The sequence below is a fragment of the Vidua chalybeata genome, chromosome 2, assembly GCF_026979565.1.
Source record: "Vidua chalybeata isolate OUT-0048 chromosome 2, bVidCha1 merged haplotype, whole genome shotgun sequence".
NCBI classification, from domain to species: Eukaryota; Metazoa; Chordata; class Aves; order Passeriformes; family Viduidae; genus Vidua; species Vidua chalybeata.
The window spans coordinates 73,139,421-73,163,761 of record NC_071531.1 but is presented as its reverse complement, the minus strand read 5'-3'; the positions used below and the strand labels follow the sequence as shown (position 1 = coordinate 73,163,761).

At 42.9% G+C, this 24,341-nt stretch overlaps 1 protein-coding gene across 1 annotated transcript in view; it reads right to left on the bottom strand.

Annotated features, from left to right (window-relative positions):
- EPHA1 (EPH receptor A1) overlaps positions 1-17,919 on the bottom strand; it is a 33,807-nt gene extending 15,888 nt beyond the window's left edge. The window contains exons 1-4 of the mRNA XM_053934528.1: positions 17,794-17,919; positions 14,622-14,689; positions 2,802-3,077; positions 754-1,144 (exon numbers count right to left, since the gene is read on the bottom strand). Of these exons, the coding sequence (XP_053790503.1) occupies positions 754-1,144; positions 2,802-3,077; positions 14,622-14,689; positions 17,794-17,860 (802 nt within the window). The 5' untranslated portion in view covers positions 17,861-17,919. The remainder of the gene's footprint in view (positions 1-753; positions 1,145-2,801; positions 3,078-14,621; positions 14,690-17,793) is intronic.
- Between the last annotated feature and the right edge of the window lie 6,422 nt (positions 17,920-24,341).

Below are 24,341 nucleotides of genomic sequence, written 5' to 3'. Positions count from 1 at the left end.
CTTGTGCCACACAGCTCTGGCAACAAGAGCAGAGATCTGCTTTTACCTTTCTCCCTGCAATAATACATATCCCCCAAAACACCACACATGTCAAACTAAGTTGCCTTAAGAAGCCAAATCTTGTCCCCTCTGCAGCCAAGGGAGAGCCCTGCACTTCTTATTCCAACAACCTTTGTTTGCTGTGACTCCAGCACCTTGGTGACTCTTGCTTGCTAATTGCTCTTCTTCAGAAGAGCAGGCACCACGCTATTGTGCAATATGCTTTACATGGTTCCCCATGGCAGAAGAGCCATTCCAGTCCAAGAAGAACGAGGGACAGAGGAGAAACCTTCCCCCCTCTCAGCTTTCTAGTCATGGGACAAATACCCTGCTCTGTGTGTCTGACCCGTCTGCCCTGAGAGAACAAGGCTGCTGTTCAAGGGTTGAGAACCAGTTGTTGAGTGAGTCAGTGTCAATCACATAGTTACAGCTCGCAGAAACTAGCTCCAGAGCTGAAAGCTCTTGGATGAAGCCCAAGAGGGAGTGGAGAGGTGTGTGCAGGTCTTACACCTGACAAATGAGGAGAAAAATCACAATTGAAAAAGAGAAGCTAAGGAGAAGAAAAGGAGAAGGAAAGATATAAGATACAGAGGGTAGGCAAGAGAGAGGTAGACCACACTAACTCTCCTGATCCCACTTTCTGCTTACAGATACTCTGATCTCTAGCTCTCTGGAACCTCTCCCATGGCCTACAGCTAGTGTCTGCATACTCACCTACGCAGCTCCCATCGACTTCCTCAAACCCCACAGCACAAAGGCATCGGCCCACTGGTACCAGCCACTCCCCATCAGTGCTGCAGTGCATCCTGGGGGGAGAGCCCACTTCTTCAGCTGCATACTCCACACAGACCCCAGGCACTTCTGTCAGCCCCTCTGACCCTGCCAGCGTCTCTGGAAAGCGGGCCAGGCCCCGTACTGCCTCCGGGCAAGTCTTGTAATACACTCGGACAGACACCATGGCTACACAAGCCCCAGAGTTCTGGAAAGCCAGGTAGAAGCCCCGGCGAGAGAGCTTCCCAATGGGGCACACTTCTGTGTTCAGCTGCATGGCCCCCGACTCGATGTCTCTGCTCGTGAAGCTTCGATCTGCTGCCACAGTGTTGAGCTACATGAAAAAGAGAAAGACAACAGCTTTACCATCTGAACAGGCCACAGAAGCTGAGATACCCATTCCTCTTAAGCTTCTTTTATACTAAGGCCTTTTAGGGGCTGTCCAGTCAACTGCTTCTAATTACACTGCACCGCATGCTTTCTTTGCACTTGGAAGAAGTTTTAAAAATGGGGCAGGCATATTTTCCTGCCTCTGTACTTTCCATCCATCATCTCCTTCAACTGCTTGGTAGTCATTCACTGGTCTTCTACAGTACCCTGTGTTCCAAGTCCCTGATTACAGAGGTCTTCAGGAACTGCCCCTTTTCTGTCATAATTTTCTTTGTTTGCAAATTGCATGCAGTACATCCACAACACCACTCAAGAGTTGCGCTTTGAAACCAATCAGGGAATTAGAGCCACTTGCTTTTAGGCTGTAGCTGCTGCAGTTCAGGTAATCTAGTGTAAGGTGCTCCTTGTGCAGCACTCAACATATTTCAGCACTGTAGGTACTTGGGTGAAAAATGCTCCCATGCTTTTGCATTCCCACTGCCTCTGCAAACAAAGGATAAGAGTGAATGAGTGAGTGAGGATATTTTCTATGCTTGAGCAAATGGGAAAGGCCTCTGTGACACCCTGTGACATGGAAGAGCTGGACTGCAGGTGGGATGGCCTTTCTTCTTGGTGGGAGAGCCTGATAACTGATCCTCTCCTCCACAGGCCCCTTCCCATTGTACGACACCACCCACTCCTTGTAGTTGGATGGGAGATGAAAGGCTCTGTAGAGCAGCTGCATTTGGCAGGGATCATAAGGCATGTTTAGGAGTTGTGGAGATATCGCACAAAGTCATGTTGTAGGCTGCAGGGGAGGTGGAGGAGCACTGGGGAGGGAGGGGAGTCAGTTACCAGAGTTCTGCTCTGCCTGTGGTGGCCATTTCTACTCTTTGTTTCTATCACATCCCATTTTAACTGCAAAGGAAAGGGCAGTCAAATACTTTAGGTCTGTGGCTTCTATTAGAACAGAATTGGCTTAGAGAATTTCCTCCAAGAAAAGAGAGCAGAGGTTCTCTATTCTGCAATTCCAATGTTTCCATGGCAAGAGTGCACAACATTGAGGAAAACAGCAGGTAAAATAGAGCAGTGCTAAATACCTTTACACCAGGGAGAATTTCACTGCAGCAAGCCATCACCTCTGGGTTTATGAAACAAGACCCTATATCTCACGGCAATCAGAGTAAATAATCAGGACCACTGAGACCTGAACTGGATTCTGTTCTTTGCCTGGTCTAATCTTGTTTTATTCCCTAAGGCAAGTAAAATTCCTTTGGTCTCTGCTTTACTATTTCTAAAATTGGTATAACCATCCAGCCCTGTCACAACCCTTTAGAATCCTTACCTATGTGGTGTCTGGTTAAATAAGAGGTTACGCAGAACACAGGTCTGATCTCATTTGAAACCTCCTATGCCTCCTGTGGCAAAGACTGCTCTGAGCATCACAGAGGGCACCAGGGGTAAAGTTTACTCTAAGGACAGCACTTACTATCCATGCCCTTCCCCACATGCTGGTTCTCCTAGCCTGTCCCAGCCAGCAAGACACACCTAGCTTAAGCTGAAAGATATGACAAGTTTAAGCTGAAAGATATGACTCAGTCTTCACCCTCAGCAATACAGACCTTGGTGAACAGCGGGCGGCGGAACTGGATCCCAACATCTTGTTCAGACTCCATGTAATAGAGATTGAAGGTCTCTTTGCAGGTCACCACTTCACCTTTGAAGCTCTTGCAGTCCCTCACAGTAAACTTCAGCTCCACATAAACGCGCGAGGCTGCCTCGCCCCGATAAATCCAGTTGGTGCGAAGCCAGTGATCGGTGTCACCCTCAGAAAGCACACTGCAGTCCTGGTACATGTAGATCGGGGTACCATTTATCATCTGCTGCACTTCACTCCACTGCTCCACGGGGAGAAGAAAACACATTCTGTTAGACAGGTGTGAGAAATAAGTTTCACTTCAAATATGACAAAATCTTGCCTAAAAATCAATTCTTACACAGGGTTCAGGGCTCAAAGTCTCACCAGCTAAAAAGTCTCTTACACTCAGCAAAAGCTGCATCTGGTCTAGAGCTCCATGGCTGCCTAAACTCTGTACATAGGGAGCAAAGAGGATCCTGCAATTAGGATCTGACTTACATAGATCTTTGTACATCTCCTTCATCCTTATCTTGGTTCCAATTTACTTCTTCCATGCACTGCCTTACCTTGGAGATTGAGAAAAAGACCCACTACTCCCATGTATTGGCCACTTCTCTCTGATACAGTTTACATTCAGGTGTACAGTAGGACCTATCAGACCAGGACTATTATGAGCCCCTGAAAATAATGCACAGCATTTGGGGGTAAGAGAAAAGATGGCCTGGCATAATGGAAAGGTAAATTGCAGGAAGACTGTTGTAGAGCAAGCACTCATTAACTTGGAGTTCACGCTTCTTTAAGTGGGATATTTTGCAAAACCTAATTTAACTATTAAAACTCGGTTGATTTTCCTGACTTCATTGCATTTAGGTTCTGCATCTTCCCCAGGCAAATAATGGCCGAGAGGAGGACATGGGCCCAGCTGGTTATATGACCTTACTAATACTATTTGCATGAATCTAATAAAGTTTGATACTGATTTTAACACATGCTTTTGCCAAATTTTGGGTGGCTCTGGTTTTTCTTTCCTTACCACAGGTCAGATATAAAATGCAAAGAGCATTCTCTTCTGAGTAATTCACATAGGAGAACCGAAAATTTGCAAAGCAAGGTTTTGTCCACAGGGAAAATAACTTACATCCTTTTCTCCCCAGTGCTAAGACTGCCTTTCTCATTATACTTTAAATGTTTAATCAAGCTAAATTGAAACAAGTGCCCACATAAGTACTGGCACAAGTTTAAGCATCTTGGTTTTAAATCACACCCCAGGTTAAGATGCAATTTAAACAAGGCCTCAGTCTGTGTTACTCCAGACTTGTCAGATCTCATGGGCTGAGCATGAGATTCACACATTTCTTCAGCACCACCACCTCCTCTGCTCACAGCACAACAGCTTGCCTCCCCACACACCAGGTCACTCCGCTAGTGGAATACAAGAGATGGACCCACAGACTGCCAAAGAGGCTCTGCTTTTATGCCATGACTGAGAGCATACCTCCTACACAGCCCCACTCTGAAAAGTATTGGAGAGCCTTCTCCAAACCAGTAAGTCCTGCTGATAGAACAAGCTCCTCTCTGCATGATTTCAGCCTTTTACCTAAGTGCATACTAGCAATCTCCTCCCAAGAAGTTCTGGGGATGGTATCTATGTGTCCCTTCTTGTTCCCTTTTTTCTCCACATAATTAATCCCCAGTGTTACCCCACCCTCTTAATCTGATCCAGCTGGCATAGACCTGCAGCACACAGGATTTACACTTATTTCACACACTGAAGGTCAAAGGATTTATGATAGCAAAACAAAAAAAGTGACTGATGGATCAATCCCAATTGATCAAGCAGAAGGGACAATCACTTAATGACCTCTTGCAGCCTTTAACTGAAAACCTTCTGGAAGATGTTACAAAACTGAATTTATAATGCATCCTGAAGTAGACTGAAGTAGAAGAAAAGAAATTAGGAAGGAGAATAAGAGCAAACTGGCTTTCATACACTGACAATGTTAGGACTGGCTTTTAGAAGCATTTTTCAATGCACGTCTGCCTGGGAAAAGCATAATTGCATTTGGAGGCTGAGAGTTAGACAACTTTCCATTAGCAGTTTATCCCAAGGCAGTACCACAGACAAGTGTCACCAGAAAGTGGTTTTTGCATGTCTCACTGAAAGACATGAGCTGCTGTGGTGCCTGTCCAGAAAATATATTTTCAAAGCTTACATGATACAGGACCAAAGTTTTTATTTTTAGTGGTGGCAACTCTAGCAACAACAACAAAAAAATTCCTTTAAACTATACTGCTGGAAAAAAGAATCCAGCTGCTAACTCCTGTATTTCTTAGCTCATCTCAGCCCAGCTTCTTCCAGACTCAGTTCTTCAGGGCAAAGATGCTTGGCACTGACAATTACACAGTTTCATATGCAGTGTGGTGCAAAGAAATAAGGGAGTCAGACATGTTTTTTCTAGACTCTACTGCTGATGGGTAAAGGAAGTAAAATGAGGATATTATTTATGCTAACAATACAGAACTATTGTTAAATATGCTTCTGACTTCTTTTCATTATTCAGTGAAGCTTTTAAATTCAAAGCAGTAGAGGAAAACTGTTACATACAACATTTAATGAAAGGGTGATGAGACCAGAATTTGCCAGGCAACTGTCTCCCATCCTCAAAGAATCTGCTGCAAAATCAAAATGTATGCCTCTGATTTTTAATGTAATGTTCTTAATAAACATGTGTGTTAAAGTCTGGCTCGATCAATATTAATTACTTGCCTCTGCAGTTTGTCTGCCAATGACATTGAATCAACCTCCTTTGATAATATAACTTTTTAACCACTTCATTCCAGACACTATTGCCTTACTCCAGTTGGCCACAGAACAGGTAACATTCTTCTAGAAGTGGAGAACAGTGTTAGTCAGACTTCCTTATTTTAGCAGTGAGTGAATTTGTGGGTTTTTGATGTGAGAGAAAACTTTCTCATGAGATTCAGAATAATTGAAAGATTTAGGATGGAAAGGACCCTTGAAGATCATTTAGTCCAATTCCCTGCTCCAAGCAAGCTAAAGAGTTCTTAAAGTCTTTGCATGTTATTCTTTAAAATGCCTTTTTAACTCTCTTATTTTTTAAGTTAGAGTCTAAACTGTCCTTAAACTAGTCTTCAAACTCTTAAAATCTTTTAGAATTCTTTAAAAGTTGCTAAGAAAACAAATGCCAATACATTCAGGAAAGTGCCATAGGTTAGTAGCTTGGCTTCCTAAAAAGTCTAAGTATGTAGCCATTGAATTTGAGAACAAACGGGTTTTCTGTGCTTCTCAGAAATCCATATACTAACACAGGCACCTAGTTCCAGAGGTTTGTTCTTGAAAATCTTTGTGTGGTGGTGTAATACAGAGCAAAATTATTCCAGCACAGCAATTAGAGTCAAGTGAAAAACAACCTCAAGGCAAAGGTACTGTGTCAATAACCTCAAAACACTGCAAGTTCAGAAAAAAAAGGAAAAAAGGAAAGCAACTTTGCTCTTATTGGTTTGATTCCATATAAAGAAAGCTGTCTTTATAAAGGCTGTTCAGAATGACTTAAATGACAACCTGTAAGGACACCAATAGATATTTGTAGTAAACAGTATTGGTTTGGTCTGCCATGTGAGTAAAAACCCAAAGATAAGATAAGGTATGTGCCTTTTAATATCTGCCTTTATTGACTCTGAAACGATTATACAGTTTGAAGTTCTGGAGCCTACAGAAGGCTTACTCTGCTTTTTCTGTATAATAAGCCTTCTCTAGATTAAGTTTGTGTCAAAGATCCTATCTAGGACAAGTTGTGATTCCTTCATCCATCTGTGGGCTACTCTTCCTGGGATCTACCATCAGGTATAAGAGGCAGTTTGCACACCTTGGAGCCACTGTCTCAGACTTTGCAGGCATCAATGAAGTGGTCTCTTTTGGTTTTAGCCTTTTTTAGTGGGGAAAAAAAGGAAGGAAACAAGCTTTTAATGTTGAAAAATACAAATTTCATCCCTGCTAACAGAGAGGTAGGCTACCAGTGACAGAGGCAGCAGACTGTGACAGTATTGGAAATTGTAGGCTGAGACTAGAGTCAGAAGAGCTTGTGACTCACAGTAAGAATACTGTCTCCATCTCCAGCTTGCCAGAGACTTGCCCTGTCTCCTTTCAAAAAAGGGCCTGCCTGCCTGCTGCAACCTCTGTCTCATTTGCTTTCACATTACCTCAGCACAGTGACTTCCAATCTGTGGTCTGCAGACCCCCAAGGAAAGGCACAGTGATACTTTTAAGAGACTTACAGAAGCAAAAGCTAGGCAAGCCTAGCCAGTAGGCTTAAAGTTACTGAACTAAGATTCATGTCTCCACTGGAAAAGTTAATAAAAATTCCTACTGGAAAAGTCAAAGAGTTCATATGCTGAAATCTAATGACTTGTTTAACTTTGGGTTAGAAAATTTCACTAAGAGAAAAAGACCAGCTAAGTTAGTAAAGCCAGTTACAGTGTACCTGTGCATAGCAAGTGTGTCTCAATCTCATTTAATTTTCAACATAATTGAGAGGCCATTAAATCTCTTCCTGAAGAAAAATTACAAAGCCCCAAAACATCAACGTTTTTCAGTAACAATACATCACTAGTGTGCCAAGCCTGAACCCACCTAGGAAAACATATGCCATGGAACAGTTTTTATCCCCTTTCCCTGGCTACAGTCTTACCTGTGGAGTGTCTTGACTTTTGTATAGTGTAGCATTTGCATGCTACCATGACCAAAAAGCCTTAGTGGAACAGATTCCGCATTGAAGGTAATTAATTACAGCTGTGCTACAATCATAGTGTCATTTCCTCAGAGGAAAGCTGGTGACAAGAGAGGCACCTTGCTGGCACCTGTTTTAATACAGTGAAGAGCTTCTCTTCAGTTGAAATACATCTGACAAAAATTTATCAGGAGGCAAGCTGGACCAGCCAACCAAAAATAGCATCACCACAGTGGTGTATTCTAGAATTGAAGCTTCTATGACCCTTTACTGAAAGTTTCTCAATACTCTTTGAAGTTCTTTTGCTGGTGTGGAAGACAATTTAGATGATGATGATGATGATGAAAGAAGCATGGTGACATCTAGACACTTCATGAGTCCTGTAACTTTAAATCTGAGAACAGCTGAGGCTGCTCTTATTTCTTTGATCATTTGCATATGGTCAGGCAATTTTAATTTCATCACATCATCATGGAGCCTTTGACACAACTGAACACAGAAGAGATGTTTACTTATCTACAGTATCTTTATGGGTGGGATGATATATTTTTTCCCCACAATGATCCATTGGTTATTTTCAGGGAGGAGCAACTCCATTATGTAATTACTCATTCTTTAGGGCACTAGCACATAGGTCTCCATCCCACCCATGTCCTTTCAATTTAACTGTACTCATGCTGTTATGGGAAGATAAGGTGTTCATGTGGGACACTGAGACCCAGTGCATTGATTACAGAACCTGTTTATCAAACCCAGGTTCTGCTGTCTGCTCATTCTCTGAACTGCCTGACCACATTAAGGTCTTGCATGAAAACAGTTCTGGTCGTAACAGATGGTGCTAGATGAGTGATAATGATACTCTAGTCCAACATTTCACCTAGCTGGTTTGGAACACTTGTTTTACTAACACTCACTAACAGTACCAATAACTACAAAAAGGATAGGAATGAAAAATCAGATTGTGCATCTTAAGAGTTCAGAATTCATGGCTAAAGCCACATTACCAATAAAGCAAACATTAGCTTTCATGTTATTTTTGCATTACATTGCATAGGATCCATTGTAAATTGAAGTGATTTTTTTCATTTTTTCAAGGTAAAGGGCTTTATATTGTGAGCTGTGGTTTTGTATGGCATGTCAAGTGTACTTCTAGTGTTTACAGAGAAGCTGGAAATTAGTCTGATGGTGATGGGCAATACTTGCTCTGTTTGTATAAATTCCTTTAAAGATGGATCAGGTGGAATCCCACACAGGGATGGGGTAATTATGCCTTGATGATGATCAAACCTGCCTGGATAAAAGAAACTGCAGGAGATGGCAGCCTGAAAGTCATGTGAGGAGCTGGCAATATTCAGGTCAAGCAAAGAGAAGCCAGAAACTAGACCTTGGAAACAATGGAAATAACCTTTTGAGAAATAAATAATGGGAATATTTTTCTGCAGATCTGCCTCTGAGATAGTGAGAATCACAGTTCAAAGCATAGGTTCATCCTTCAAGGACACAGCAGGCAAGAAAAGATGTAAAGCCTTTTCTTTGTAATTTCTTGCCTCCAAACTCACCAGTATTTTAGTTGGTATAATAGAAGTTGTTTTGTTTGGTTTTCTGTTTATTTGGTTGGTTGGGTTTTAATATTATTATTATTATTTTAAATAGCTTGTTAGTCTTCTTGGAGGACCATGCTATAGGCAGGTTAATCTCCAAGCTCCAGCTGACTTGTGCTGCTTTTGTGTTGACACAAGAAAGTTCAGTGAACCTTGTCCACTCATTCAACAGCTATAAAAGAGTGAAGCAGCTTTCTGAGGCTGCCAGGCAACAGGGCTGTCACCACCCCAGTGCCCGAGCAGCCGTGGTGATGAATGTCATGGCTGTACAGCATCTTCAGCTCACAATGTGCTCTTTTCTACCCTTCAGGTCACAACAGAGTGCACTGGCCAAGATTGTTACTTGGGTCTCTGGCAGTGACTCCATCCTAGGCTGCCTAGTTGGTGGCTCATGCAATCTGGCCTTCCCTACAGCTATTAATTTACACTTCACTCGCTCTCATCTTACTGGTTTGTATTCCCCCTTCTCACACTTCTGAGTAAAGTATATCAGGATATGCATAATATTTTTTTCCTTCTCTCCCAAATTGACACAAAATAATTAATTTTCAATTAACAGGATATCATTAACAAATACCTCTCCACCAGTCCACAGATCAACAGCAGCAGGTCATGTCAGCATACAACCCTGAAGCCAGAGCTGTTCCCATTTCCAGGTAGTTGTTGACTTTACTAAGCATATTTCCCTTATTTCTATATAGATCCTGTTCACTCAGGGGAGCTAATCCCCTATGCCTGATACTTAACGGAGAGCAGTGAGGTGTACACCGCTACTCTACTCCAGCTTCAGAGGTGATGGCACTCCTCTGAGTTAGCTCCTAAAGGACATGCATGAACAACAGTTGTGGGAAGATGTGCACAGAACAGCTGTTCTGATGGCTGCTTTTCACACCACCTTTGGATGCTACAAAAAGCTGACTGGCTGAGACTCTTCCAAGTAAGACTATCTGAGTAAGAGATCATTGAGTCTGACTAAGTGATCATCAAGTCTGACTCAGTGAACTGCCCAGGTTTAACGAGATAGGAGTGCTGTGCTGGAATTGCTTGCAGGCTGAAGGCTGTGTGCCCCATAGCACTATTTCTTTTGTGATCGAGACTATCTGTCTGACCAAGAAGTGGTGGAACAGAAACCAGCCATTAGCTGATACTGAAATCTGGGACCACTGAGTCTGGTGGAATGCAACCTCAACTTGCTAGAACCTGAAGGCATGCAAATGTTATGGTGTGGTCAGTGATATAGAAGTTGCTGACAGGTCACAGGTAAAAAAAAAAAAAATCTGATTTTTTTTTTGGCTTAATCAAATTGTATTCACATAGTTTTAGCAGTTGCTGTGGTCATAATTAAACTTTTCATGGAACATGAGGTACAGAACTCAGAACTCTTGTTCCTGAACAAGAATCACATAATTTCCAAAGTTTTCATGTGGTTCTAGAGCCACAGTAGTTGAAGTTAGTGGCTATTCATTGATAGCCTTTGGGATACTAATGCCAGTTAGGCCACTGGCATTACATGCTCATCCTTAGTCTTGTTTGAAAGTAGACTTTGGAAAAGCTGAGCAGATCAGGTGCTGTGCACACTGGGAAACTGGTAGAAAGCTTGAAACTGATAGCAATGCTTTGAAGTATGTGTGGAAGCAAGTGAGGGTATGAAATAGGCAGGAAAATAATTATGTCCTCCTCCTCACTGTGAATAAAAGACTGAGAACAACAGGAGCCTGGAAAGGAGACTAAGAAAGTCATTGGGAAGCTTTAACGCTATGATCCAAGCAGGAATATAAGTTGGGAAAAATAAGCTCCACAAAGCAGCTACCAGCTGAAAATTGAGCCTTGCCAAACTTTTAACATGTAATAAATATGGCACAATTTGGCAGTAGTGGATTTCATGTGATTTCTGAAATAACATGCATCCAATTTAAAAATGAAGTCACCATGAAAAAGGACCCTTTTACAAGCAAAGACAGTTGTAGAACTGGTGAAAGCACATCTCCCAGGAAAATGTAGCAGATGAAAAAAATTAAGTGTACTCAATTTACAATTCTTTCAACAATATATAGAGAAAAAGTCATATTGAGAAGCCCAGTGTGCAGCATTCTCCAGCACAAATGGCTTGGAACTTAAGTAGTCACATGTACTCATGGGAGTATGCCTGGATTATGCAAATACTATTCACATACACAAAAATTGGAAATTGTGGATAAAATGAAAATTTCAAGATAGACCCACAAGCTGGGAGTGAGATAATCACAGCATTAAAGACAAATATTGGATTGCTCAGTATGTTGTATTGTAGGCCTGCATAAACTGATACAGAAAATCTATATAGGAATAGATATTACATAAAATCATGAAAAAAAATCAAAACATAAAATCATGAGGACCTTTTGTGCCTCGGCTAAAAATTCAAGCTCAGAATTCTAATGAACAAACAATTCTAAATTATCACACAAACATGAAGTTTTAGGTTTGGTTCTCTACTCCAACCCCTTGCTCAGAACAAGGCTGACTTCAAAGCTGGGCTGGGGTGGCTTAGAGCCTTGTCTATTAAAAGTAAAATGCAAGAGGAAAGCATAATTCCTCATCACAATCTGGTCACAGCTGATGCAATTATATTTGAAAGCAAATTAGTGATTAATAACTTTTTATAATGTCATTTTACAAACTGCCAAGTAAAAATGCCTGATAAGTCAATTTGTTCATGATTGGATTTGAGAGGTCCTTTTTGAACAGTTTCAGTGGTATCTGAAACCAGTTCAGGTAGCTAGGCTCTTTGTGCAGCATGGGGAATCTTAAAGAAATTCTGTACTCCTGACACCTTCAAAGTGGCCATCATTTGCTCTCTAATATATGTTAAAAGGTGGAAATCTACCACTACTACTGAAACACACCTCTCTATGCCCACCTGGTGTTGCTGTGGCAAAACTTCAAAGCCAAAAAAGAGTTATCAAGGAATATGTTAGAGGAGGGGGGTGGTGGGTGATAAGGTAGATAAAAGGGGATTGTAGGAACTACAGTCTGCCTCTAAAAGCCTAGTTTCCAATAGTAGCCTAAAGTGAATGAAACCCTTTCTAAATAGCTACTACAAAGCAAGCTAGCACAAACCTTTTAACAAACAAAACTCTACAGACACTTTACTTAAAGCACAGAGACTTTCACTCAAAGACTACCCTTAAGCTTAGGCAAGATGCCGGCTAATGTGGTGCAAAAGTTCTGAACTACAGAAGTGCAGTCCTAAACTGAGTAGTGTTCTCAGGCTGAGCCCCTGTGTTAATGGGAGCATTGTCTGCCCTGGATACAGCCATGGTCTGACCATGAAACAACCACACCTGGCAAGCCACTTCATCCTCTGTCATTGGCTACAAGTAAGGAGAAAACAAAGGTGTAGTTCTGCCTCCACAGACTTAGCCAGCCTCTTCTGGGCTATGCCTCGGGGGCCTTGTCCATATAAAGCATGAAAATTCCCCACAGCAAATTCCTCCTCTGTGCGATAAGTATATTGACACAAATCCAGCTCACTGATGGGAGATCTCCGGCATCTGAGGTTAGGTACAAGTAGCAGCGTTACATGAAGTACACCCTTCAGCTCTGTGTGCAGTACAGCTCAGACATTTCCAGCCTGTTACTAATCAGCCTAGTCAGATTATTCAGTACTAATCTTGGCTCTTTTTTGTCAAAAAATGGACTGAATTAATTTCCGTTCTTTTTTGAACATACATAATTCTTCATTTTGAAGGAATGGTTTCAGAAACACCTGTTCAAAGTTCTGTTTGCAAGAGAATCAGTCATTGTTCCCTTTCTGCTTGTGGCAATTTGTCAGATTTCCACCTAAAAGTTATTGGGAAATGATGTAATTAGACAAATCTCCTCAAAAGACTTGCTCATGAGAAGTCAATGAATCTATTCTTCATCCTCTGTTGTTTTATCAGTCATCCATATCCTGATCTGTTAGTTTTGATTCCTCTCAGGCCATGTTCCCCATATTTTCAACAATCCTCAGTTACAATTATATTGTGAATATACATATTTTAAAAAGCAGATGTAGCACAAGCAGAAGGATTTGCCAACTCCTGACACTGCTCTGAACCCACTGTGCAACACTCAGATGTTCTGTAATAAAGGTTTTATTTTCTTTCTATCAGATTTTTGTTTTAGAACACACTTTTCAGTTGGTTTTTTTCAATCTTTTCAAGAGGCAATCTTCATCCTGAACATACCTGGAGCCTAGAATTGGGGTAAAATTACCACACAGAGAGTTGATGAGACAACAAAGGGAACAATGGGCAAAACATGATCTACATGTATGTCTCACTAGGGCACCTGTTTTGAGCAGGGTATAATAATACTACTAATAATAACCAAAACAGCTTTACTAATGAAACAAATGCAGTTATGCCAGTACAGGAGAACCTCACTGTCTGGCTCTACTTCACCCAGCAATGCTACCGGGAAGGAGGAGGAGGCTGGGGTGGATTTAAACCAGCCACAGTACATTACAGAGGAAAATTACGGAAATGAGTTAGGAACAGGCTCTACTCAGGTCTACTTGAGAGCAGGAAGGGTGAAGACTCTCCATTGGAAAGCTTGGGACTCGCTACAAACACAAGAGCATGGATGGAACTGAAACTGCCTATTAACATACGTGCTAACTACCACAGCATAGTCCCTAAATTCCCTTTTCTTTGTGCCTTCCTTCCGCCACTCCCACAGCACCGCTGCTACAAAGGAAACCACCTTCACTGATGTAGGTTGTGACTCCAGAGGGACTGCTCAACTACGCTTCATACAAAATAGCTGTACTTGCACAAAAATAACTGAGAGTTCAGCTGTTTTTTGGGGTCCATTGTTGCAGTGGTTTCAGGAGTACATTTTGAAGCACTTCCATCAACTTAATTGTACAGTCACAAAACAAAGGGAAATTCCTCTCTCATTGTCAGCTGTGTGGACCAAACACCACAGCTTGGTGTAAAGTCTGAGAATCTTGCAGCCCACCCACACACATAGATTGCTGCCCCATGAGTTATTTTTTCAGTCAACTGCTGAATTTAAAAACCTATAAGGTGTTTCTAATTTCTTGAGAGACTCTGAGACAGAATTACTTTTGCTCTGCCTATTTTCCTGGGGGGAAAAAAAGACATGAGTTTATGTCCAGCATGACAGAATGAAAAACAGGGGGATGATTTGATTTTTTCATTTTTCTTCATTGCTTTATTAGTTCAAGGAAATAGTATATTTCAAGGATATGTTTAATCATACTGGAAGTCCGTAGGCATCAGTCCTTAAAAAGCTGGCTAGGGGTGAGGCTGCAGAGGTGAAGGGAAGAGAGGCTTATAAAGCCTAAAATGTCCAGGAGCCTCAGAAGCTCAGTTTCCAGAGGTAGGGTGAAATTTCAACATGGATTATATTTTTCCATCATTTACTACTGCCAGTGGCTCCCCTTCCTTGAATGTGGGTACTCACCCCTACTTCCGGAGGGTCGGGAAGCCAGCCCAGTTCACCCTGTGCAGTGCTTGTGTCAAGTAGATCCACTGTAAACCAGAAGAGAGGAAAAAAATAAATCGGTGACCCAACTCATATGGCCCACTTAATGGTTTCATCCTTGTTTCGTCAAAGAAGGTAAAGCCTGCATTTCCTCTCTCAACCCCCCCCCCATCCTTTGAAATCTTTCACGTTCAAAAAGCATGACTAGTGGAGGGACGGAAATATACAAGACAGGGCAGTTAGTCAGGAGTTAAAAGTTTTTACTAATATATGAGACCCTCTCCTATACACATCCAAAAACCGCAACCCTGACAAATTTTATCACTTCCTAAAACTGTCCCAAAAAGGAAGGAGGCTGAAGCCTATTCAAATGGGTACCCGGCATTAGCAGCTGAACACATCTTTCCTTGAAATAGGAAGACAGCAAGCTAAAGGGCTGAAGAGGAGGGCAATCAAATAAATTACCAACACAAAAGATCTATCAGTGTCGCCTGGAGGGACTATTCAGTACTTGAAACACAGTGGGAAAGTACAGAGGCGGTGTGAAGTTGTAGAAGGGACTTTCCATTGTCACAGTACCCAAAAACCAGGAGATGCAGCAGTTGTGCAAATTGATGAGCCCCCTACTTCTAATTCAGACTGTCCACCTGCTGACTATGGCCTAGAAATAGTTTAACCCTCTCCCAACCTTCCGACTTTTTTGGCCGGGTCATCAAGAGAGAGTAATGGCTCCGGCCATAGCATGGCCACCTCCTGCGGAACTGCACGGCTGCTTTAAGCCTTGCTCCTGGAGTCGTGTGACAAAGGAGAAAATCATTGGTATGTTCGTATTTTTAGCCCTCAAAGGAATTTGAAAATGCGATCACAGTTTGGCCTAAAGTCTTGATCTGAAGACACGTTTAAAAATGTGTCACTTTGTAGGCAAACATTGAGAAAGCAGAGGAGTTGGAATAAGACACACTGTGGGATGTGCAGCTTCTTGCCTGCCTTTGGGTCTGCCGGCAGTGCCAGAACAGACTACTGGTTTCTGTGTACCTATTGAAGTCCCAGCTTGGGAACATAGGAAACGGGGAAAATTCTTTGGATTCCCTTTTAGATTCCTGTGGGTGTATTCAGAGGGGTCGTTTCTGAACATCTCAGGAAAGAATCTGGGGGTGAAAGGTAGGAGTGGGGAGATTTTTAAATGGCATTTAAATAACCAGGCTTCCTCCCCCTCATCTGACTGTTTTACAAATTCTCCCTGCCAACTATAAGTAATAGTGTAAAGTGCAGATCAGCAAGAGTCCTGTGGAATGAGGAAGCAGGCTGTGGGCCCAGAATCAGAGATAAGAGGGATTGCGCTGCTGTTCTCACCTCTGAAACACCCTTTCAGGATTGGGAGAATGGAAAAGCAGGAATCCAGGTTTTGCAAGTTCGAAGTGCTCACAGTATGGTCATATGGCAAAACCTTCGTAGCCACAGACTCCTTGTCCAGACAAGGCTCCTCATTCACTTCTCCTCTACTCTCAATCTCTTTATTTGAGATAATATTTTTTTGTGGTTAGCTCCAAAAGCTCAGAGGGTGAGGTAGCCTGTCCTGCCAGAACCATCACCCAGATAACATCTACGCCATCCCATCCTCTTCAGGACTGAAGCAGCAATGTGGAAGTGAGAGGGGCTGCATGGCAAGCTCTAGCAGAGCAAGGGGAAAGGAGCTTGGAAGTGGCCAGGACAGGAACCTGGCAGAGCCTTTGTGCCATGTTCTGCACTACCAGCAATGGCAGCTCCTTCAGCTGCTGAGTGCCCACTGGAGGCACAAAGCCCAGTGCCAAGAAGTACTTCTCGAAGTGAATCCCACAACAGGGACTCTCCACGGAAAGGATGATTAAGTCAGTAAGACTACAGAAGCAGAGGAATAAAGTGCTCAGGGACTACTAACTCTCCGGTCCACAACTTTGCTGCTAGGAATCTCACATGGCTGCCCAGCCACAGGGGAGGAGGTGTCCCCAAAAAGAAGAAAGGCTTCAGATAAGAGAGGACGCCTGGAAAATGAGCTGTTTCCCTGACAGACAAGTTAAGGAAGAATGGATCACAGACACAGCCCAAATGAGATGGCTGAGATAGGGGAGAAGCGGGCAGACAGGTCCCTGACTCTTACTGCCAACTACTGGTCACACTCTTAGGGAAAGCGAAGCCTGCGCGGTGCCACCCGGTATTACTTCTCACCCAAGCTGGTGTTCTCCACTACGTCTGCCAGCTGCATCCACCACGTAGCTGGATCCTTAGTGGAAACGTGCTTGTCAAAGACGCTTTAAAAGATCACTGAGCGCTCGCAGAATCAGAGCTGAGCCCATGGCTGAACTGCCACTTATGACAAAGTCCCCTCAATCGAGAGCCTGAAGAAGCAAAGGAGGACTGTCCTTGGGATAGAAAACCCCAACACCTCTTGCTGTACAAAACAGAAGTCCCTAGCAGGAATTGACTGCAGGAGAAGATAAGAAACAGAGCAGAGATTTACACTTCCCTCACCTCTCTATTAAAAGTTACCATTCTCCCATGTTTCATAACCACTGTGCAACTACCAAGATGGAAGGAAAAAATCATGTCTAATAAAAGGGAGTATGTGGTACAGGGAAAGGAAAAATGGAAGCCTAAAGAGGTGGAAGAGGAAATTTTAAAGCCCAGCACCGTCTTCCAGGAGTAGGGTAGGTAAAAGACTCCGACAAAGTGACTGTCCGCTTGCTCACAAGGGTTAACTCCTAGGAGGGCTTCCTGAGGAAACTGCGGGGGTGTTGCCAGTGGAGGGGAGAAACTTTCTGAGTTTGTGTTTAAACTTGTTATCTGCAAGGCCCGTGTTTGAGGGAACAGGGGCAGAATTCTCTTAGATCACTGGATATGCCGAGACATTTGTGCTTCAGCTAGGAAGAGGTGAAGGAGGGCGAGAACATACCTGGCTCGTTCACTGAGCCACAGAGATTCGGATGGGATTTGCCAGGCCGTGGTCCCCCCACAACCGGCTGCCCTTCCCTGACCTCCCAGTCCCTCGGAGGTGTCCCTGGAGCCCCAGACGCGCGGGCCACGTCCCGTTCCCTGCCCCTTTGCGAGGTCGCCGTCGCTGCGCGCCCCAACCCAGCCCTCCAGGCAGAGGGACCGGCGCGGGTCCCACGCTTACCTTCTTTCCCGTGCGCCTCGGGAGGAAGGAGAGCCCAGAGGAGAAGGAGCCCGAGTGAGAGCTCCATCCCGCCGCTGCAGGTGCTCAGCCCCAGGCTGGCCGGAGAGGGGGCCCGGCTCGCAGCCCCCGCCGGCTCCGGCCTCCGTGCCCGGGCTGCTGCGGGCAGCGCATGGGCCTCTCCCGCAGCCTCCCGAGCGCGGCGCGCACGTTGCACAAGCGCCCGCCTGGCCCACGGTGGTGATGAAAGATCAAGGCGAGTGGGTGGAGAAGCCTTACTGCCTTTACCTGTTCTAAGGGGCTGGTCACAGACTTCCCATCTGGCAGGCAAATAAACCCACCTTAAAGGCAGCCACCTCTTTCCTGGGAGCCTCCCTCCACCTTTGCTCCACTCCCGTAAGAGGCTCCCGATTGCCACCTCCTGGGCAGCCCTCGCCATCCTTGCCGGTCCCGCCGGCCCCGGCAATGGCTTTAAAGTGAAATTTTAGGAAGAAATTCTTCGGGCTGGTGAAGTATTGGAACAGGTTGCCCAGGGAGGTTGTTGCTATTCCATCCCTGGCGGTGTTCAAGGCCAGGTTGGATGGGGCCCTGGAGCAATCTGGTCTACTGGAAGGTCTAGTTCAAACGCCCATGGCAGGGCAGTTGGAAATAGGTGGTCTTCCAGGTTTCTTCCAAGCCAAACCCAATCCCTCTGTGAGTCTGTGATCTATGATAATGGGGCTAAAACCACTGAGCCATCCTCACTGAATATGTTTAGGAAATCCATCTGTACACGGGGACAGCAGCCCATTTCATTCCCAAGTATGTCACAGAGTGACAGCGATACCACTTTGTCTGGCAGAATTACTGTTTTTCGTTTGGTGTGCTCCTCGGCATTGATGGGCAGTGCCTGCTTTTCAGCAAAACAGAAATCACGGGAGAGGAAGCAAACTAGAAGGATTCTTTCTCTGTGTAGGAAGCCCTCATGAGACTTTTTGGTTTTTTCCTGAGGGACATAAATATGGAAGAACTTGCCTTTGTTCTGTCTCTTCTGGCATTAATCAAGGATGTTACTCCCACCCATACACAGCTATTACACTCCTCCCTGTAAAATACAGATGGTATTATTACACTTACACTTGCTGTATGGCTGCATTCCTCCTGCTCTCTTCCTCCTCCTCCCCAAGGAAGGCCAAAGAAAGGACCTTGTCAGGTTGCTTAGAGAGGCTGGGGGATCTCCACCCTTGGAGATGTTCCAGATTTGCCAGGACACAGCCATGAACAACTTATCCACCTCTGGAGCCAGCTCTGCTCTGAGCAGCATTTGGGACTTTGGACTCTCTGACGGTCCTTGCATCTAATCTTTCAGTGAATTCTGTGGTTCTCAAGCCATACATCTTGAGAAAGCAAGATCTATCCCAAGATGTCTGAACAAGGCAAGAGAAATTTCAGAACAAATGGTTACAATACTAAGCTTATAATTTTACGTAGCACATGAAGTAAAATATAGGTGCAAATAATTCAAATGTAAATGGCATTCAGAGTAGTTGTACCTTAAATTCATTACAGTTTAATCCTGTCTAAATTTCTCTTTATCAGTCCACAGTGCTAAGTGTCAAACTTTTATGCCTATGTTTCCCCCACAATTGAATGGCTCCCATTGCAGGAGTCATGTAAGATTTTTTGGTCTACAACCCATACCTTGAGTTTGTGCTGGGGTAATGTGTCCATTTACATCTTCATTTGTACAATTCTGTGCCTTCTTCAGTCTGTGATGTAGCAGTGGGGCAGACAGACCCACAGCTAACTTGTCTGTGATGGGATAACATAGAAAAGGCCTAAATAGATGTGAAAAGGAGAAGAACATTTACAGCTGGAGGATAAGGCTCTAGGGCAGGCCAGGAGCTCATGTCCTTCCTCAGGCAAAAAAAAAAAAAAAAAAAAAAAATCAGTGTTGAGGCCTGACATTTGGCTCCTCAGGTCTAACAGAGTTTGCATCTGTAAAATCCCAGAAGTTACAAGTTCTGGAGTGAAGAGCTTTGGGATGCTCTATCTCCATTTCACTGATGTGCAGATACTCAGAACATTTGATCTAAGGAGTAGGCAGGAAGCAATTTATTAGGACTTACTGGAGAAGATGGCCTAAAAAAAAAAATTACTTTCTTTTTCTCCCCCTTGTAGTGTTGGCAGATGGGGATCAGCAATTGGGGTTTTCCAGATGATGGTGGTCAGAAGTCATATTTATTGCTTTGTGGTTTTTCAGATCGGAGATCACCTAGTGTAGCTCACAGTCAGAATGTGTACAATGATAGTGAAACAAAATACAGTCTAAAGTTACAGCAGGATCAGGATCTGAAGAAAATCTATAAACAAGTGGGAGCACACAGAAATAAAAACACAAAATGCACAGAACTTTGCTGATACCTGTAAAAGCTCTGCTAGATTGCTTTCCCATGTGTCCTCTGCACCAAAATGCAGATCCAAATGGAAAAAGAGGGAATATACACAGAGGCTGTAGCCAGAAGAATGAGTACCACATGTGCATTTTCATATTCAATATTTCCTTGACAGTGTTATTCTGTTTGTGCATCACAAGCTTGGATTTTGTCTTTGGAAATTCTTGGGCAAAATTAATTCTCTGACTGTAATAAAACACAAAAACACAACAACAACAACAAAAACAAACAAATCCCAAACAAACAACAAATAGGCAAAACTGAAAGAACTTAATTTAAAAAATCTTTTTATGTCTTGTTTACAATCATATTCTATGATTCTATGATTTACATCTCCACAGCCTCTCACTCTCATGGCTTCCCAGTGAGCATCCCATCTCTGGCATGCATTTGGGTGTTAAGAAGGTAACTGTGTCTTTTCAGCTGACTCTCAGCATGTCTTTGGGCTGATTCATTCTCATCCTCTCTTTCTTGGCCCTCTGAGTATTTCTGAATTATAAGGCACATTTTTTTCCTTTCATTTCCCAGAATCTTGTTTTGAGTATCACTGTGATTAGGTATCCAGCTGGAAAATATCACCACAAAACACACCTGGGCTTTCCTCCTACAGCTATGTGGGCTTGTGGTGAGGGAAGTGAGGAGGAAGGCTGTGCACCAGGTCTTGTTTTGATGTGCTGTTGGGAAAGTCAAAGGGCACTCCCAAGGCTGAGTTGGGACGTGCTTCTTTTGAACTGCAGTTCAGACAGAACTGTCTCATATGATTCTTACAAATTGTTTACTCTGTTTGCTGCTCCTCATTTTTTAGAATGAGTTTCACCATTGTGCTGTTAAACGTCTTTACAGATGATGAATGAAACAGAACCTAGAAATAATCTCTGGAGTTTCTCACTTGATATCACTTCCCTAATTATCAAAGCATCCCTTTGGTACTGATAACTTGAATCTGTGCATCCTGAATTGGTTTTCAGTAAGGTATCATAGTAACATAGATGTATAGGTCTTCCAAAGGCCTCAAATCCATTTTGCAACAAGCCCCACTTCAGTCTGAAAGTGGAACTTGCTCTTGTTCTGTGGTCTCTGATTCACTCCTTTTATCCACTATCTCTACAACTCTAGGAGTAATCTATAACAGTTCTGAAGAGCCTAAGATATGCTCTGTTTCAATGTCTTATTCCCTGTGAAAAGTTTGTGCTTTCTGTCCCTTATTCTCACCTGCATGACCACAGTTAAATATTCAGTGTTTTCATGTTTATCTTAGAAGGTTTTCTGGCTCTACTCCACCAGCAATTATCTTAGAATATTTCAAACAGCTGACTTCAGACTGTTTTTCTGCAGAAAATAGACTCCTACCATTTAGTGGTTTAAGCTGTTAAATTAGTTTTGTATATGGACACTTTTCATTCAGAAACTCAGATTTTGTTTTAAATAGATATTTTAAACTCCTATGAAGGAGCACAAGTAGCTCCTCTGGAGCTGCACAAAGCAGCCACCCCTATGTTAGAGACCTGAGGACCTGACTGCACAAGTAGTCAAGCTGGTTATCTTTCTCCCTTGAGAAGAAGAACAAGGGCAAGGGAATGAATGAAGCTGATAGAGACAAGGTGTAGATCTGAGTTTTCATACACAGAAGAAACAGGGGACACTCCCTTATTCTTCCTCACCTTTGTGAGATAAACAGCCTTGGAGATGTACAAGCTTTGCTTGAAAGCCCTGAGAAACCTGACACAGTTTTGGTGTTAACCCTGAAGTGAGCAGGTATTTGGGCTAAAGACCTCCAGTCGTTCCTCCCCACATCAATCTTTTGCTCATTCTGTTCATCACTGGTAGATGAGCAATCACATCTTCTTCCACCAGGAATGTAGACAGCTCCTTACTTGGGCTCCAGTCAAAACAGGAGGGTAGCTTCCCAAATACATCTTCCACCTGACAGAGATGTCATACATGGACTAGAAGAAGTCCAGTATTCCTGAATAAAACTTCACTTACTTGATCATTAGCAATACACTAATAGGTGTTCCTCTACCTGCTGATGCCATGGCTGGACACCAGATCAGACAGGGAAGTGTGTTTGCACTGCTGCCTGAACTGCAGACTCGCTGCCTTTTGTTTCTGGATAAGCTTATCCTGCCATGGTCTGCCATGCTCTTATTTGGCTTGCAAAACAGAACTGAGTTAAATTGTTACACTATCCTGCAAATGCGGGGGAGGACCTTGATTTTCCACAGAAATTACCTGAGATAATTCTCTTGACGTATTAGCCCAGCTCTGTTCCCCCTCATGGTCCAGTGGCTGTGGAGCCCCAGAGATCCCAGTGGCCTCGGGGAGAGCAGCCTATGCTGAGGTGTGACATTTTGTATAGACCAGAGGAAACCAATGAAAACCAAGTCATAATAGAATCTGATTCATTCTCCTAATCATAAACCTTCCCTAAGTGGTACAAATCTGGGTCACAAGAGTAAGTTACTTTCTATTATACTATTACTGCACATTGTATACTTAGAAATCCAAAAAGTGCAGTTCTACACTCAACACTTCTCTTTGAGAGCACATTCTTCCTGGGCACCATTAAAGATATTTATTCATCTTGGTGGCATTAAGATTTCATGAGAGGATTCAGTTTCTCCTTGAGCATTACTAACACAATAGCATATGTGTGATAAACATAAAATCTGACCCAGATAAATTTGATTTCTAGTAGAGAAATGACTGATGACATATTTCTAGTAGGGAAATGCTGATGATGTATTCCACTACATTATAGAAAAGTAAGATCATAATATTTTTAGTAGTTGAATCAAAGCTCAAAATATAGCAATAGTAACCTCTGCATGGCAAACACATACCTCTCTGTAATTAGTAATTTGTTCATATTTTCTAGCTGTTCTTCTCCACTCTTGGATTAATTATGTTCAAGCATGGAAATATCTCACTGACACTGAAAAAGCTTTACTAAAATACAATAAAAAAGCCATACCACTAGTCACTTAGATGGTGTGATTTTAAATTTATTTTTTCTCCTCTTACAGGTAAATGTGTGAGTTAATCAATCTTTTATTTTCTGGGGGTTTGTAACAGATATTTTAAAGCTTTTATGTCTGTTTCTAACCTGTTTGTTCAAGATATTTTTATGGTCCTCTTCTTAACAAATTACAGTTGTCTCCACAATCTAAACACAAGAAGCTTGCCCATGTTTGTTGCTGTTGTAGCTTGATCCTGATGTTGAAGAGTTGCTGTCCAGTGCAGAAATGAAATCGTTTCCACTGGTTACTGTGTTAGCAAACAGCATTCTCCCTGAGAGGTTTCAAGGTGGACATCAGGAGAAGATATTTGAAGCAGACGCCTTGCAGGCAGAAAGAGGGCATTGAGTGTGTTAACATCTTCCCAACTCACTGCCAACTCTATTCTCAGTTCAGCCTCCCACTTGATTTTTTGAAACTTGAACTCATTAATTAAATCAAAACATGAAAACTGAAATTAATGCTGAGAGCAACTGTACAGCAAAACCACAATGAAACACTACATGGATTTTAGGAGACCTGATTTTCAGCAGTGACTAGGCTAGAGGCCATATGCTGCTGAGCCATCAGGTCTTCCCTCAACTTTACATGCCAATTTGTAGAACCAGACGGTCTTACATCTTTACATACCAATTTGTAAAACCAGACTGTCTCTTATTCTTGCACTTATGCAGGTAAAGGCAAAGGTACACACTGGGTGGGTATCGACCTTCCCATTCTCACTTTTTCCTGAACTTGCTTGGAAGACAACTGAGCACAATAGGATCTTTAGAGCCAAGAGCTTTAGGTTAGGGATACAGTGCTGGAATTATTAATAACACCTTCAGTCAGCTTTTTGATGTGGAGGTGCTTGTAGGGCAAGGTGAAACTAATTCTGAAACCAACCAGCTGGCAGGAGCTTCACCTCATTCTTCAGCTCCACTTTGGTCTCCTGATTAGTTTTTGTCCTATGTTCCTGGTTGCTTCCTGAAACAATCCATTAAAGGAAACTTAAGGCCTGTGCAACAGCCAAGTTGATAAATAAAAACCTTGTAGAAATGCTTAATCCTGTGGAGAAATGGCAGCTTATTTAAGTATATTTCTTTCCCATTAGCTTGTT